The following is a 15,422-nucleotide window of genomic DNA, read 5'->3' as shown; positions in this document are numbered from 1 at the left end:
TCGTATGCCAGAGCCTTGAGTGACACGATGGTCTTCGTGCCATCCCCAGACCAGGGGGTTATCGAGACCATCGGGTGGAGAGGGGGGCGCCTCGAATTTGAGCAGCGTCGCCTGGTACGGCTTTCTGCGGAGGCTGCTGGCGCCCTCCTCTTCGCTTTCTGTGTGGGGCTTGCTGCGCCTGACGGGATGTCGCCAGGGGAACTCCGCCACGTCTGTGGCATCCTCCAACAGCTTCTGAGGGCCTTCGACGGCAAGGGTGTCTTTGCCCGTGACCGTTTGCCCCTGGGTATCCAGGGAGTGAAGGAGCTCGACTGGACGAAACAGAACGACCAGTTCAGTCCGCTTCGGGAAGAGCACCGCGCCAAAGGAAAAGAGCCAGAGCATGAGAACCAGTATCACACATGGACCGGTCCGAAAGGCAACAAGTACACACTCCACGGCTGCCATGACGAAGACTTAGTGATCGTGGATGAGTCTCTGAAAGAGGCTGGACTTTTCAAACTTGTGTGTCACAGCTTTGATGTTCCTGGTATGAGCCAAGTCAAATCGTCGTGGCAAGTCTTTGCAAAGCTCGATCACCCGGAGTTTGCGGCTCTCTGTCCTGGGTACACTGAAACTGAATTCGTACGGACTTTGACGCCCTTAGAGACTTCTTCGTGTACTGACTGTCCTCCAGCAAGCGTACGGAACTCTCGTCCTGGCAAGCCTAAATTTGTTCTCTGAGTGTCGATCCGCTCACGAGCAACTCTGTCGACTTGGGGAAGGGCGCATGCTCCAGCAAGAGATTAGGCGTGGAGAGTTTCTGGGGCTGACGACGATCGCCTCAGAGACGGTCGCTGAGTCGTCCCACCGCAGTGACGAGAAGAACCTTCCGGCAGGCTGTGACAGTGACTCCTTCGCCGACCCAGATTCGCAAGTACAAGAAGAGAACACACGCGCACGATCTTCATCACAAATCTCATCTTCCTCAACACTTGACGCCATGGACGCGCCGCCAATTGAAGAGGCGACGGCCAATAACCATGAAACCTCAATGAAGGCAAAGAAGCCAAAAAAGAAGAAGAAGAAGAAGCCAAAGAAGCAGGCAGCCACGCAGTCTTCAACCCCTTCGGAAGGAAGTGAACTACCTCCAGCAGAGCGTGAACCCGGTCTCCCAGTCGACGACATGCCGAGTTCGATCGCCCCCAAACTCCCCTTCATTCCATCTAGCCTGAAGGTTTCGTCATCTGCACAGCACCAGGCACAAGCAAATGATGGGGCACCGACTTCAGTAGACCAGAAGGTCAGTCACCTTGCAGGCGACATAGCCAAAATGAGACTTCCTACTCGTCCGACAATACCACTGCCGCCCAAACCTCCCCCAAGCGCAGTGTCGCCTGGTGGGCCATATAAAGGTTCACAGTACTCCCGAGACAAAGACCTGCGTAAGAACGAAGACAGAACGGCATTCTCAAATGTCCCAAACAAGTCCACACTTCAGTCGACTTCTTCCAGCGGGCCGCCTATGCCTACTCCACCCACCACACGCCAACAAACTCAGGAGGAGAGTTCAGGCACAGGGGCAGCGGCATCGACACCCGAGAACCTCAGCAAGAAAGAAATAGCAGATGCCAGCGAGAAACCAAATACCGTGGCAGTCTCAAAGCCATGCGTCGATAAGAGAGCTTCTGGAAGAGAAACCGACATACCCTCTTCTGCCAGCAGTCAAGTGGGTCCTCATCCATCGAATGATGCTCTGGATGTCAAATCAGCAACTGGAGAAGTGCAAGGAAAGCAACCTGCGAAAGATCGAGATATTAATCAGAAGACCGAAGAAGCGCAAGGTAAAGGCCCAGAGGGAGTCCGCATGGTTGAAAGCAGGATTAAGAAGGAAGGCGTTACAAATCCTCATGTGAGTTACTGAAATTATGATACTTTTCTGTTCATCTCCAGCTAACAACCTTCCGCAGAGACACAGCCTTGGTCCATATGCGACCTCAAACCCCGCCCCTCCTCAGCCCGAGTTCAAATTCGACGGCTTCCACCCGCTGTTGAAATGTCCCAAGCCCGATTGCCGTGCCATGACAAGCTGCTGGGGTAAGTCTGATGTGCGCAAGACTGCATCGTCAACGCTTAGTTGCTAACACCCAGAACCTGTCCAGATCGCAACGTGGTCATCTGCCCTGCCTGTGGGACGTCGAGCTTCACCCGCTACTGCAAGAAGCAGCACCTCTACGATGACATGCAACGACACTGGGTGTTAGAATGCCGCCAAAGAAAGATCACCGGACCAATTGACCAAGACACAATCCGCCCTTACCAGATCCCAAAGCGTCCCTATGTCATGGGGCAGATGCCTAACCTCATTGAACGCCACAGACAGGCAGTGTACCGTGCCATGGACGAGGCAGACTACTTCATCTTTGCGGATTTGGACGAGATCGACCCTAGCATTGCGGAACCTACGCCAGCACAGTGGAACGCGGTTCGTGGAACAGGAAAGCTGGCGGTGCAGGTCAAGTTTGAACTCAATGAAAGTTTGGGATGCGAGGCCCGACTATTCCAATACCACATCCAGCGCATCCTGGCGGTGGGGAGACCTGCTGCTTTAGACAGCTGTAACCGGGCGATGATCATGATTCGGAACGCGTTGATCCGGTCTGGCAATTGGACAGAGGATGTCCTAACCTATCTGTGCATGCAATTGCCAGGAGAATGGGGCGGCTACAAGGTGCCGGACTCCTTCTACAACGTAGCCGAGGTGAACGCTATGTGGAACCTTCAGCGCACGCTGCCTGCGATATGAGACAGGGACCATTTGGATAGATGGTCAGCTTGTGAGATAATATGAACAGCGTCTGCTGGAGAGCTGCTTTGGAAACGAGGGCCGGAGGTTGGAGGGTCAAAAAAGGCGATAGTTGCTGTACCCGTCTCAGTGACAAGCTGAGTTGAGATGAAAATGAAGGCCATTGGACTCGTACAACCGGATAAGGCATCCCGGCTGTCCATGCTTCCTCTGTGTTTTCGGTATTGCTCGTACACTTATGTACTTACTCCGTACTTACAGGCTTTTGAGGACGGCCGACTTCCAGTCAGATGAACGCGCCGCTCGTACCATCGGAGGTCGCCGCCCGCAGAAAGCCACCACCACCGCCGCAGCTGCAGACAGGCGGGACCAGCTCTCAATTCCATGGGAGGCGATTGGCCAGGACGCCGACTACCCTCTCCCCTCACTAGCGATCCATGTCTAGCTATCTTGACGAGTATCTCAGTTGTGCTGCAATTGCCCCCCTGTGATTCGTGCGTCAAGGCGTCGTATCCCGTTTCCTATCAAAATCGTATGAAACAGATTGCTTTTGCATTGATGAGTAGCCTCAGGCCGTTGCCGATAAGAGGCTGTAGTGAGTGCCTGCGGGGAGTTTCGTTTGTCTCTTCCGCCTCTTGAACCCCGCCACACTTCGGCTTGTACGACATCTGCCTCTATATTTTCCTCGCCCGTTTCCATTCGCCTCGACTTGTGCAAAAGCGACGTGGGATGCTGACCTGACAGGGCCGCTGACTTTGCTGCCTCCTCACTCTTGTTGACAAACTCCCGAGGCGAGATGGCTCCGGGCGTTCTTGAGCCAGCCGGCAGCGCGGAGAACGTCATCTCGCTCACCTCACTGACCGAAAGCTACGACGACACACTCCGTTTCTACCTCAATGGGACGAGGGTCGAGCTGGATGCGGTGGACCCAGAACTCACCTTGTTGGAGTATCTAAGAGGCATCGGCTTGACGGGCACAAAGCTGGGATGCGCAGAAGGTGGATGTGGTGCGTGTACGGTGGTGGTCTCACAACTGAACCCGACCACCAAGAAAATATACCATGCCTCAGTCAACGCTTGTCTGGCTCCCCTGGCCAGCGTCGATGGCAAGCATGTGGTTACTATCGAGGGCATTGGCAATTCCAAGAACCCTCATCCCGCACAGCAGCGGATCGCCATGGCAAGTGGGAGCCAGTGCGGCTTTTGCACACCGGGTATAGTCATGAGCTTGTATGCTCTACTGAGAAATAATGGTCCTGGGGCATCAGAGATCGAGGTCGAGGAAAACTTCGATGGCAACCTGTGCCGATGCACGGGCTACCGACCGATCCTCGACGCAGCTCAGAGCTTCAACAAGTCTTGTGGCAAGTCGATTGCCAACGGCGGTTCTGGCTGCTGCATGGACAAGGGGGGTTCCTGCAACGGTGCCACAAATGGCGCCAGCGACGTGGACGCTCCTGAGAAGAAGTATACTCCGCCATCTTTCATTCACTACGATCCGTCAACAGAGTTGATTTATCCTCCTGCACTAAGGAAGCATGAGCTCAGGCCGCTCGCGTTTGGGAACAAGAGGAAGAAGTGGTACAGGCCCGTTACTCTTGAGCAGCTGCTGGAGATCAAGAACGCTCACCCAGCTGCTAAGTTGATTGGTGGTAGCACTGAGACCCAGATCGAGATCAAGTTCAAGGCAGCCCAATACTCGGCCTCAGTATATGTAGGCGATATTGCCGAACTTCGACAGTACTCGTTCCATGATGACTACCTGGAGATTGGTGGCAATGTCGCCTTGACAGATCTCGAAGACATCTGTGACGAGGCTGTCAAACACTACGGCGAGGCCAAAGCACAACCATTTAAAGCCATCAAGAAAGCTATCAGGTACTTCGCAGGTCGACAAATCCGAAACGTTGGCACTCCCGCGGGCAACTTGGCAACAGCTTCTCCCATCTCCGATCTGAATCCAGTCTTCGTCGCCACAAACTCGATTATGATTGCCAAGTCCCTCAAGAAGACTACAGAGATACCTATGGGCAGCTTCTTTAAGCGCTACCGAGTGACCGCTTTGCCTGAAGATGCTGTAATCGCAGCGATGAGAGTCCCCATCACCGCTGAGAAAGGAGAATACGTCAGATCGTACAAGCAGGCGAAGCGGAAAGACGACGATATCGCTATTGTCAATGCTTGCCTGCGAGTCGCGCTGGACGACAACTACAAGGTCAAGAACGCCAACCTGGTCTACGGAGGAATGGCTCCTATCACCATTGAAGCTAAACAAGCGTCTGAATACATCGTGGGAAAGACCTTCACAGATCCACAGACACTAGAGGGAGTAATGAGTGCCTTGGAACACGACTTCAACCTTCCATTCGGCGTGCCCGGAGGAATGGCCTGGTACAGGAAATCCTTGGCTTTGGGATTCTTCTACCGCTTTTACCAAGAAGTCCTTGTTCAGATCGAAGAAGCGAGCAAGGAAGCAGATACAGAAGTAGTCGGAGAGATTGAGCGAGAAATCTCAAAAGGCCACAAAGACCACGATGCTTCTGTCGCTTACTCGCAGAAGGTTCTTGGGAAGGAACACCCGCATCTGGCGGCACTGAAGCAGTGCACCGGAGAAGCCCAGTATACGGACGATATCCCTACACAGAAGAACGAGCTTATCGGCTGCCTCGTTCTATCGACCAAGTCACATGCGAAGCTGATCAGCGTTGACGCCAGCCCGGCGCTCCAACTCCCAGGTGTCGCCGCCTGGGTTGACAGGCACGATTTCCCGAATCCCAAGGGAAACTGGTGGGGTGCGCCTGTGTGCGACGAGGTCTTCTTTGCCGAGGACGAAGTCTTCACGGCGGGTCAACCCATTGGTATGATTCTGGCAAATACGCCTCAGCAAGCTTCTGCTGGTGCCCGTGCTGTCCTGGTCCAGTACGAAGAACTGCCGGCTATCTATACCATCGAAGAGGCGATAGAGAAGCAAAGCTTTTTCGCGCACTACCGGTACATCCGCAGAGGTGATGTCGACAAAGCGTTTCAAGAATGCGACTATGTCTTCGAGGGTACTGCCAGGATGGGTGGGCAGGAGCACTTCTACCTCGAGACCAACGCTGCTCTCGCGATTCCCAAGCCAGAGGATGGTGAAATGGAAGTCTGGAGCAGCACGCAAAATCCGTCAGAAACGCAGGCCTATATCGCAAAAGCTCTGGGCGTGCAGTCCAACAAGATCGTTTCCAAAGTCAAGCGTCTCGGTGGCGGCTTTGGCGGCAAAGAGACCCGATCAATCCAGCTCTCGACAATCTGTGCTGTCGCAGCAAACAAAGTGAAGCGGCCAGTTAGATGCATGCTCAACCGTGACGAAGACATCATGACCTCTGGCCAGCGACACCCGTTCCTGGCCATCTGGAAGGTCGGAGTCAACAAGGACGGCAAGATCCGAGCTCTGAGATGCAATGTCTTCAACAACGGAGGATGGTGTCAAGATCTGTCGGCTGCGGTCGTGGACCGGGCCCTATCACACATCGATGGGTGCTACAATATCCCCAACGTAGACGTCGACGGCCGGGTGTGCAAGACCAACACTGTCTCAAACACAGCCTTCCGTGGCTTTGGCGGCCCCCAAGGCATGTTCATCGCCGAAACGTACATGGAGGAAATATCGGATCATCTCAAGATCCCCGTCGACCGCCTCCGCGAAATCAACTTCTACAAGGACGGCGAGCAGACACATTTCAAGCAAGCCCTCGAGGACTGGCATGTCCCGTTGATGTACAAGCAAATCAAGGAGGAATCTGACTACAACGCGCGCCGCAAAGCCGTCGACGAGTTCAACGCCACGCACAAGTGGCAGAAGAAAGGCCTTGCCATCATCCCGACCAAATTCGGCATTTCTTTTACGGCACTATTCCTCAATCAAGCCGGCGCACTCGTGCACATCTACCACGACGGTTCGGTGCTTGTCGCCCACGGCGGCACAGAAATGGGTCAAGGTCTGCACACCAAGATCTGCATGATCGTCGCCGAAGCGCTCCAAGTGCCTCTCACGGACGTACACATTTCCGAAACGGCAACCAACACGGTCGCCAACTCATCCAGCACGGCAGCGTCGGCCTCATCCGATCTCAACGGCTACGCCGCGTACAACGCATGCATGCAGATCAATGAGCGGCTGGCGCCGTACCGCGAGAAATTCGGCCCAAAGGCCTCGATGCACCAGCTCGCCACGGCAGCGTACTTTGACCGCGTCAACCTCTCGGCCAATGGATTCTACAAGACGCCCGAGATCGGCTACATCTGGGGTCCCAACCCCGATGACCCGACAAAGGAGAACACGGGTAAAATGTTCTTCTACTTCACGCAGGGCGTGACGGCGAGCGAAGTCCTGATAGATACGCTCACGGGCGACTGGACGTGCCTGCGCTCCGACATCAAGATGGACGTCGGCCGCAGCATCAACCCGGCCATCGACTACGGGCAGATCGAGGGCGCGTACGTGCAGGGCCAAGGACTCTTCACCACGGAGGAGTCTCTCTGGCACCGCGCCAGTGGGCAGCTCTTCACGAGGGGTCCGGGCGCCTACAAGATCCCCGGCTTCCGCGACATTCCGCAGGTCATGAACGTCTCGCTGCTCAAGGATGTCGAGTGGAAGAATCTGCGCACGATCCAGCGGTCGCGCGGCGTCGGCGAGCCGCCGCTGTTCATGGGCAGTGCGGTCTTCTTCGCCATCAGGGATGCCCTCAAGGCCGCGCGGAAGCAGTATGGTGTGGAGGAGGTGCTGAGTCTGAGGAGCCCGGCCACGCCCGAGAGGATCCGGATCAGTTGTGCGGATCCGATTCTCAAGAGATGCGCCGTAGAGCCGAGGGAAGGGGAAAAGAGTTTCTTCATCTCGATCTGATGCGCGGTGGAGCCGAGGGAGTGGGCGAAATGAGTTTCTTCATCTCGGTTTTGAGAGGTCAAGGTGAAGAAAGGGGACTGAGATAAATTTAAGCTGTGCTGTGGCGGTCTCCAGTGTGTGTTTCCACATGGGGGCGTTCACGGTTTCACCATGGCGTGGTCTCACAGGACAGAGTCCGATCCGTCCGTCTGATATGTATCATGACCTTTCATTGGGGAGTATTCTCCTTGGCATGGTCTCACACGGCAGATTCTGACACGTCGAGCTGGTATCATGACCTCTCGTCGTCGTGTCGCTCGGCAACGGCTCATGGCGTGGGATATGGTTTGCGGGTTGTGGTTTGTGATATGTTAGAATGGAGCTCTTATCATTTGTTCCAGTTCACTCCGGAGATATATGCTCAGCCATTATTCGGTTCTATATCTCGTCTCGCTCTATGAACTCCGATCGCCTGGAATAAAGCTCACATCTGCGTCGTCAACGGCTTTTGACGCGCCCTTTACACTATCTCTGTTTGATTGTATTGTAAATGAGCAAAGTTCAAGAACCGTTGGGGCTTTTCTCAACGTCATCTTGCCCCTGTCAACCCGGCCCGATGAGCAAGAGCTCAAGTAAGCATTCCTCCGGAACCAGGACCAGGCCCAGGACCACGATTAAAACAAGGACCCGTACCATAACCCGTGCCGGAACCAGAACTGGGGTCCGACCCAGAAGTCGGGGACGTGTGACTCGTAGCCTCAATCATGAATCCCACGCTCTTCTTCGGCTTCGCGGTGGTGACAGGGGAACCGGTGCCACTACCACTACCACCCCCAAAGATCGAGGACCTCGTCTGCGCGGCGGGCGTGACTGGCGGGGACAGCAGCGTGTCCGCAGCAGCGGCAGATGCCACGGTCTTTTCCGAGCCCTTCCCACCATTGTCCTTTCCTGTCTCCTTCCCCTTTGCTGACCATTTTCTGCGTTTCTTCGGAGAGCGCCCGCTCTCGAGGCCTACAATCGAATCACTGTCTTCAGTGCCGTCTGCAGAGAATGGTCCGTCGCGTCTTTCAAATAGTGGGACCGGTTCATCTAGCGTTCCGCCCTTCATCTGGTCTTTCTCGTTGTCCGTGATCTTCAGGAAGCCCTCCCCGCGGATAACACCATTCATTGTGTCGTCGTCCAGGAGGCTCTTTTCGGCTTTCACCAGCTCGGCCTTGCTCATTTGGCGGCGCCGTTTGAGGATTTTCTCCTCAAGTGTACCCTTCAGTACTAGCGTTTCTACATAGACAGGCCGTGTCTGTCCGATGCGATGGGCCCGTTTGATCGCTTGGGATTCGACGTCCGGCTGCCAGATGGGGGACACGATGAAGATGCGGGTGGCGGCAGCGACGTGGAGGCCGTGCGATGCTTGTTTCAAGTCCATGAGCAGCACGCGGAACACGTCTGACTGGTTGAATGTCGCGAGGTACGCGGCTCGACGGGCCACCGCCAACGTGTTGGCGTAGATGAGGAACTTGACCGAGAGCAGTTCGAGTGCTTCGGCGATCCAGAAAGCAATGTTGTTGGAATCATAGAAGATGATGATCTTCTCGCTCTTCTGTAACGACAGCACGCGCGAGCACAGGTAGTTCAACTTTGCGGATGTGAAGCCGACGACCTTGGTTTTGGCCAGAGACGCTGTGACCGTAGCGCCGATGGTCGACAAACTGCGCTTGTGGCCAGCAACCAGGAGTGTTTCGGCCTTGGAGGAACGGACAGGGGACGAGAACGTAGATGCTTGGTTTTTGATCTTCGGTTCTTCTGCGGTCCCGGCTGTTGGAGGCTTGCCGTTCGGGCTCGGGCGTGCTTTCTCTCGAGCCTTCAATTCCTCGGTGGCTCGTCCGCGCGCTGCGAACATTGCTCGAAATCCTGCTCCCACAAGACCGAAGCTAGGATCGCCGCCTTCAAGATGCTTCAGAACATGCTGCTGTGCTTCTCGGGCTTGCTTGGTGCCAAGGAGGAGTGGATCCGAGGGTTCGTTGTTCAGGGCCCAAGCTTGCGCCGCAGCGCTGGGGAAATCTTTGACGTAGACTCCTATCTCATGGTAGAAGGAGAACGCTCTCCAACCCGAGTCGTTCAGGGCGCGTTCGCCATTCATGATTGCTTCTGTCAGGAGCGCGCCGTCTCCATCGGAGACGGTGTCCAGATGCTCGTCAAGGTATTTTCCGCTCACCCTCACCGTTTCTGCGACTTCGTGCGTAGTGAAGCCCACCCAGTGAAAGCTTGAGCGCCGCTGGTTGTTGATGAGTTCGTCTAGATATTTGCGGTTCCTGGGCTGGAACATGTAGTCTTCGTCTACTCTTTCAGAGGTGACGGCGTTGGAGGTCAAGACCATTCTGAAAAGATTCATGCTGAGTTTGTCATAGTAGCTCGGCTCGAGGCACACGGTGGTATTGTGAAGCGGAGGAAGACAGAGATCAGCATCGATGTCCTCGATCCGGTGTCGGATGATTAGCGACTGGAGGATGGCCTTGAGAGCTGGCGCAAAACGTCGATTTTGTGACGCATCGAAAGGATGCAGATACTTTTTCCAGTCGGCATAGTCGGCGCCTTTCTGATTTGCCCAAGGTTGGACCTTGAGAAAGTTGACGATGATGGCACGCAACCGTTCCATGTCTTTCAGCTCGTCATCTACTGCCTCCTTAGCCCTCCGTCGTTGCAAGGCTGTTTTGATCGACTGGTCCCGTGATAGTTCGTTGAAGTTATTGGTCTCGTTCAGTGCTAGATTGACCTCAACTCCCTGGAGAGAGTGCGACGGTGTGCCCGATACGACCCACCGACGTTCGATCGACATCTTATCCAGCATAGCCACAGCATGTGTCTTGTAGCTTGATCCGGCAAAACCATGGCCTTCATCACAGATCACGCGTAGCCATCGCACTTCGGTCAATTGGGAGCGAAATTTCTCTGAGCCTCTGAATTGCCTAGCCTGGTTGAGGTGATCATCTCGGTACTCCTGCTCGAATCGAGCTTTCGTGATGAGCACAATGTCGTACTTCATCAACGACTTCCAGGGCGGTATGTCCTTTGTCGTCGAGTCGAGCACAAGGACGTCAAGTGCACCAGGATGAGTGTGTTTCACAATCTCGTGCTGCCATTGCACGAGCAGATTCAGCGGGACGATGAGCAAAGTGGCAAATGACTGACGCAGCATCCTGAAGTCTTCCCGTTTCTTATTCTTGCGGTCTGGGGTAGTAGGGTGGAAGATTGGTTCAGCATATTCGCCATCATACTTGGCCAACTCCTCCGTGCAGCTGTCAAAATGGTACCCCTCTGTTTCTAAAGCGGCAAAGTGCGACTTCCAGGGCACTCCAGCTTGTTTGATCTTCTTTGCAGCCAATGCGAGTAGACTTGGTGTCCGCTCGTTATATTCTTCGGGAACGGTACTGATCCTGCCTTCGGGGATGGCAGGATAGTGACCTCTTGTGGCTAGGACCAGTGCGATGCAAATCAAGGTTTTGCCGTAGCCCATAGTCTCTGCCAGGATCCCTCCGCGACACTCACTGTACAGATGTGGGTGACGGAGAAGGACACCTTCATGCGCATCGAAGTAGAATTCGGTACCGTTCAGGTCTCGAAACCGGGGCTTGCGTGGATCACGGGACTTGGAAGGGTGCACCTCTTTCCGTAGCATCGCAGCAAGCGACCGCTTCTGATACGGGTATAACTGCGTCTTGAGGCCAATGATGCTGTCCTGGAAAACATCAGCCATTGCCTGTTGATTGTGCACAAATGTCCCGGCGTCACCGAGAGTTATCTGTGGCGAAGCCAAGGTGTTGAAGGTGTAGAAGAGAGATTCTTCCTGCGAGAAGTCGGGTTCCTTGTATGTTTGCATGGGCGAGTTCGGGTCGAAGCTGCCATACCAAGCCTCGACAGATGTGTCAATCAAATCGGCAAGCAACTTCAGTAGCTTCCTATGGTGCTGTATTGACCCACGACTGCTTCGATTTACATCTTCTGGCAAGGCGTGAACCTTCAATGAAGCGTAGGCAGGATCGCTGACATGTGGAATAACTGAAGTCGTAATCCATCCTCGTGCCTCCCCTTTCGTTACTTCTGGGTGAGGATATATCGTGTACTTGGGTCCGATCATGTGCCAAGCGCCTTGTTCACCATTTCCTGTACGTCGGACTAGACGGATTGTACCAAGCGCGAGATAGTCATCTATCGCATCCGGTGACGGTGTATGATGCTGATCCATGTTTGAAGGTTCAGAGTCATTTGAGCGACCGGCAGACCGTGGAGTTGCACCTCGCTCATGAGTCTGGAATGCTTAGTGAAGATGCCCCTGAGAATATTATATGATCTATACCTTTCGATCTGGCTGGGACAAAGACGGTTTCTGCGAAGCTTCGGCTGGATCGTTAATGTGACCGTCAATTGTCCCGGGTCCCAAGAAAAAGTGACATGTATCAAAGGGTTGATCATCACCATCATCAGGACGATGCTCAAGACGTGAGGGAGGGTCCGACATCCTCAGGGGAAAGAAAGAGTCTATCGCCCGAGAAGATGGGTGCTATCACGTTGTGCGTCGGATGAATGGCTTGCAAGTCAAAGGGGAGCCTCGTTTGAAGAGAGATGGATAGTTGATTTGGTCTGACAGAAATATAGGCACGAGATTCGCTGCAAGAATCATCGCCACCCAAGGTCATGACGACGGCTTTTCCTGCAGGCTGAGATGCGGCACTGCAGCCTGATCGTTTCAGGGGCCAAAGCAGAGCTAAACGTTCCGACTACATATTCCACCAGGTGAGCTTCTCGATCAAGAATCGATGTGCTCCCGATGGACGTCTGAGTAGCTACGTGTAAGTCGCCGGTCGGTTGCAATGAAAAAGCCGTAGCTACAACAGTCCTTGTCGGCCTCAGTGACTGGCTCCGCAACTGCTAATCGAACGCAAGAGCAGACCATGCTCAGCTTCCACCTGCAGAGTCACTCTGCGATGATGCTTGTCTATCTCTTTGCAGAACCAGAGCGGACAGCGAAATGCAGTCCTCCGCAGGCCCGGAACAGATTAGCCGAAGCCGAACTCCACCCCCAAGCGACAGTCGTGGCTGACAAATCCATCACATCTTGACGACCCTCGGTTCTCGTCGTCGTCCAGAGAAGGATTCGAAAGTGAACCATCGACAACATAAAAACCCAATTAAGCCCCCCATTCCTCGGCGGAGCATTTCCATAACTGATGCGCTTCACGCCCACCCGCCCCCTCTTCGCCAGAATGACAAACTACAACATCACCATCACCAGCGACATCGTGTGCCCATGGTGCATGATCGGCCATAACCGCCTGTCGCGCGCCATCGCCGAACACAAAAGGCAGCACCCCGACGACAAGTTCAGTCTGAAATACCTACCCTTCTACCTCCAGCCACCACCTCAATTAACCACAGGCAACGGTCCCGCGCCACCGCCCTTCCCGGCCCCCTCGAGGCCGCGAAGGGAGATGTACGCCGCCAAGTTCGGCCCCGAGCGCGCGAAACAGATCGAAGCCATGATGACGCAGACGTCCAAGGCTGAGGGGCTGAATTTCAAGTTTGGCGGCATGACGGGGCCCAGCCGGAACGGACATCGGCTTGTCTACTGGGCGCAGGGCAAGGGCGGCGAGCACTCGCAGAATGAAGTCATGTTGGGCCTCTGGAGGAGGTATTTCGAGCAGGAGGTCGATATCACGACGCTTGAGACGCTCGTCGAGGTCGGGCTCGAGGCCAACCTGGGCACCAAGGAGGAGATCACCGAGTATTTGACGTCGGGCAAGGATGGGGAATTGATCGATAAGATGGCCGAGGAAGCTCATATGAAGGGGATCAGTGGCGTGCCGTTTTACGAAATCAATGATGTCTGGGAGGTCAGTGGAGCGCAGGATCCGTCGGCGTTCAGGAGTCTGTTCGCGAGATGGAAGACTATGGAGGCGAAAGGACAGCTGCCAGCGGGTGCTGGAACAGGTGCCAGTGGAGACTCATGCTTGTGATGTTCGGAAAGTCAACGGGACGTGAGTAAAATTACAACGAAATCAGCAATGACATGTCGAGATGGTAGTGGGAGATTTCTATTACCTCAAGAGGGTATTCAATATCCCCGCAGACAGGCTTTAAAAAGCCGACTGTCGTGACGGGCCAAGGTGTTTTGTACAGATGCTTGGATATACAGTTGATGGTGCTCGGCACTCTTCAACCCAGTCCTGACCATCTCGCTACCGCTCATGCGAGAACACACCAAAGCGTGAGTTACTCGAACAATGGCTAACTTTCGGCGCAGTACTCGCCGGTCTATTGCCTGGGTGTCACTGTGCTCATCGCTTTGTGGATTGGGGCACATCACCTGTCTTCTCACTTGTCCCATGTCTCCGAGACCCTTTGTCCTTCTTCATCTCCTCTCGGGCTGCTTCAAGGTGGTTCTCAGCATCACGCTCGGTAACTTGTTGATCGATTTTGGCAACGTGGTCCTCGGCAGCATTTGCCAGCAAGACCTCCGCTTTGTCGCCCAACTCCTTATCGGCCCTCACAGTCGATGCCTCAGCTTCAGCATCCTGCGCATGATTCCTTATCATCTGCTTGACGGCTTCAAGCCGCATCTCAATGCTTTGCGCGTCGTCTTTTAATGGATCCACCCCGAGATCTTGCGCCTCCATGCTCATAGTAACCCCTTCGATTGAGTCTTCGACACGTGAAGGCAGGTCATCCGATAGCCTGGTCTGCTCCGCAGGGCCTCCGGTCTCCGAGCCACGCTCGCCCGCTACCACCTGAGCTCGTGTCGCCGGGGTCAATTGCTCATTGAATGTTCTGAGGCGCCTGTACCTCCCCTCGATGATATCCGGTTCCTCTAATTGCTCCGGCAGACTCAAATTGTAGACGCTGCCTCGGTTGAGTGATTCTAACTTGGGGATCTCATATGACTCTTTTTCTCCGTTGTCGACCCAGTTTTTCTGGACATGCTTCTCGAAGCGTTCAGCAGCCTGGCGCAAATCCTGCCATGCGGCCTCCTGTTGTTCGATCATCTTTGCTCTCACGTTCTCGTCGTTCCATGCATCTTCAAAGGTGCCTTCTAGGGAGTAGTGCTTTGGGAGGTTGTATTTCTGCAGCTGCTGTTCGTGCTTAACGCGGTATTTGGGAGATGTCATAACGAGCCATCGGAGCTTCCAGCCTAGCAATCCCAGCTCTTTTATCCGCGCCGGCTTGATGCCCGTGACATATGCATCGATGCCACCGCATTTCTCGATAGTCCTCATGACACGGGCAGTGATGGGCAACTTGAGCTCTTTTCCCAAGGCTTCACTTCTGACGGTCTCGACCCGCACATTGGGAAACCAATGCCGTAGTGTCTTGCCCTTATTCCTGCCTTTGGAGATCTTACTCCCAGACTGCACCGTTGCACCCCCGTACAGACCAAAGTTCGCTTCGGGGAAATGCATGTTCTCCCCGTAGGGGTATGGCGGCATCAAGGGATCTGTATGTCGCCATTTGTTTTCTGCCAGAAGCGTATGTTGTCTGTCTTCGAGCTTGAAAGTGAATCTAGGCTTGAAGTACGGGTTCGAATGTTTGACCTTGTGCTTGTAGGCGAAATATTGGATCGTGCTCGGACTGCGGAGTACCTCTGGGAGCTTCGTGATCTGGGTCGGCGCCGCCATCTCCACAGCGAGCCCCGATCCGAGCTGCGTGAAGGCCGGGAGAGGAGGTGAAGGATTGGGAGCAAGGGGAAGAGTCCTCTGCGTACAAGTGTGGTTATTCTGTACAATGGAA

At 54.5% G+C, this 15,422-nt stretch overlaps 5 protein-coding genes across 5 annotated transcripts; 3 read left to right on the top strand and 2 right to left on the bottom strand.

The window, feature by feature from the left end:
* Positions 1 to 27: 27 nt before the first annotated feature.
* A1O7_01090 (uncharacterized protein) lies at positions 28 to 2,785 on the top strand (the record flags this gene model as incomplete). Its single annotated transcript, XM_007755129.1, has 4 exons — positions 28 to 624; positions 677 to 1,891; positions 1,950 to 2,076; positions 2,142 to 2,785. 4 exons carry the CDS (start codon positions 28 to 30, stop codon positions 2,783 to 2,785), a joined length of 2,583 nt encoding a protein of 860 aa, XP_007753319.1.
* Positions 2,786 to 3,581: 796 nt separating this feature from the next.
* A1O7_01089 (xanthine dehydrogenase) lies at positions 3,582 to 7,667 on the top strand (the record flags this gene model as incomplete). Its single annotated transcript, XM_007755128.1, has 1 exon — positions 3,582 to 7,667. One exon carries the CDS (start codon positions 3,582 to 3,584, stop codon positions 7,665 to 7,667), a length of 4,086 nt encoding a protein of 1,361 aa, XP_007753318.1.
* Positions 7,668 to 8,274: 607 nt separating this feature from the next.
* A1O7_01088 (uncharacterized protein) lies at positions 8,275 to 11,886 on the bottom strand (the record flags this gene model as incomplete). The annotated part of the gene is made up of 1 exon (XM_007755127.1): positions 8,275 to 11,886. One exon carries the CDS (start codon positions 11,884 to 11,886, stop codon positions 8,275 to 8,277), a length of 3,612 nt encoding a protein of 1,203 aa, XP_007753317.1.
* Positions 11,887 to 12,904: 1,018 nt separating this feature from the next.
* Positions 12,905 to 13,654, top strand: A1O7_01087 (uncharacterized protein; the record flags this gene model as incomplete). The annotated part of the gene is made up of 1 exon (XM_007755126.1): positions 12,905 to 13,654. One exon carries the CDS (start codon positions 12,905 to 12,907, stop codon positions 13,652 to 13,654), a length of 750 nt encoding a protein of 249 aa, XP_007753316.1.
* A 321-nt stretch (positions 13,655 to 13,975) lies between these two features.
* A1O7_01086 (uncharacterized protein) lies at positions 13,976 to 15,310 on the bottom strand (the record flags this gene model as incomplete). The annotated part of the gene is made up of 1 exon (XM_007755125.1): positions 13,976 to 15,310. The coding sequence occupies one exon, from the start codon at positions 15,308 to 15,310 to the stop codon at positions 13,976 to 13,978; it is 1,335 nt and encodes a 444-aa protein (XP_007753315.1).
* Positions 15,311 to 15,422: the final 112 nt, after the last annotated feature.

Source organism: Cladophialophora yegresii, assembly GCF_000585515.1.
Source record: "Cladophialophora yegresii CBS 114405 chromosome Unknown aczIN-supercont1.1, whole genome shotgun sequence".
NCBI classification, from domain to species: Eukaryota; Fungi; Ascomycota; class Eurotiomycetes; order Chaetothyriales; family Herpotrichiellaceae; genus Cladophialophora; species Cladophialophora yegresii.
Note: the sequence above shows the minus strand (reverse complement) of the source record. Positions and strands in the feature narration are given on the sequence as shown.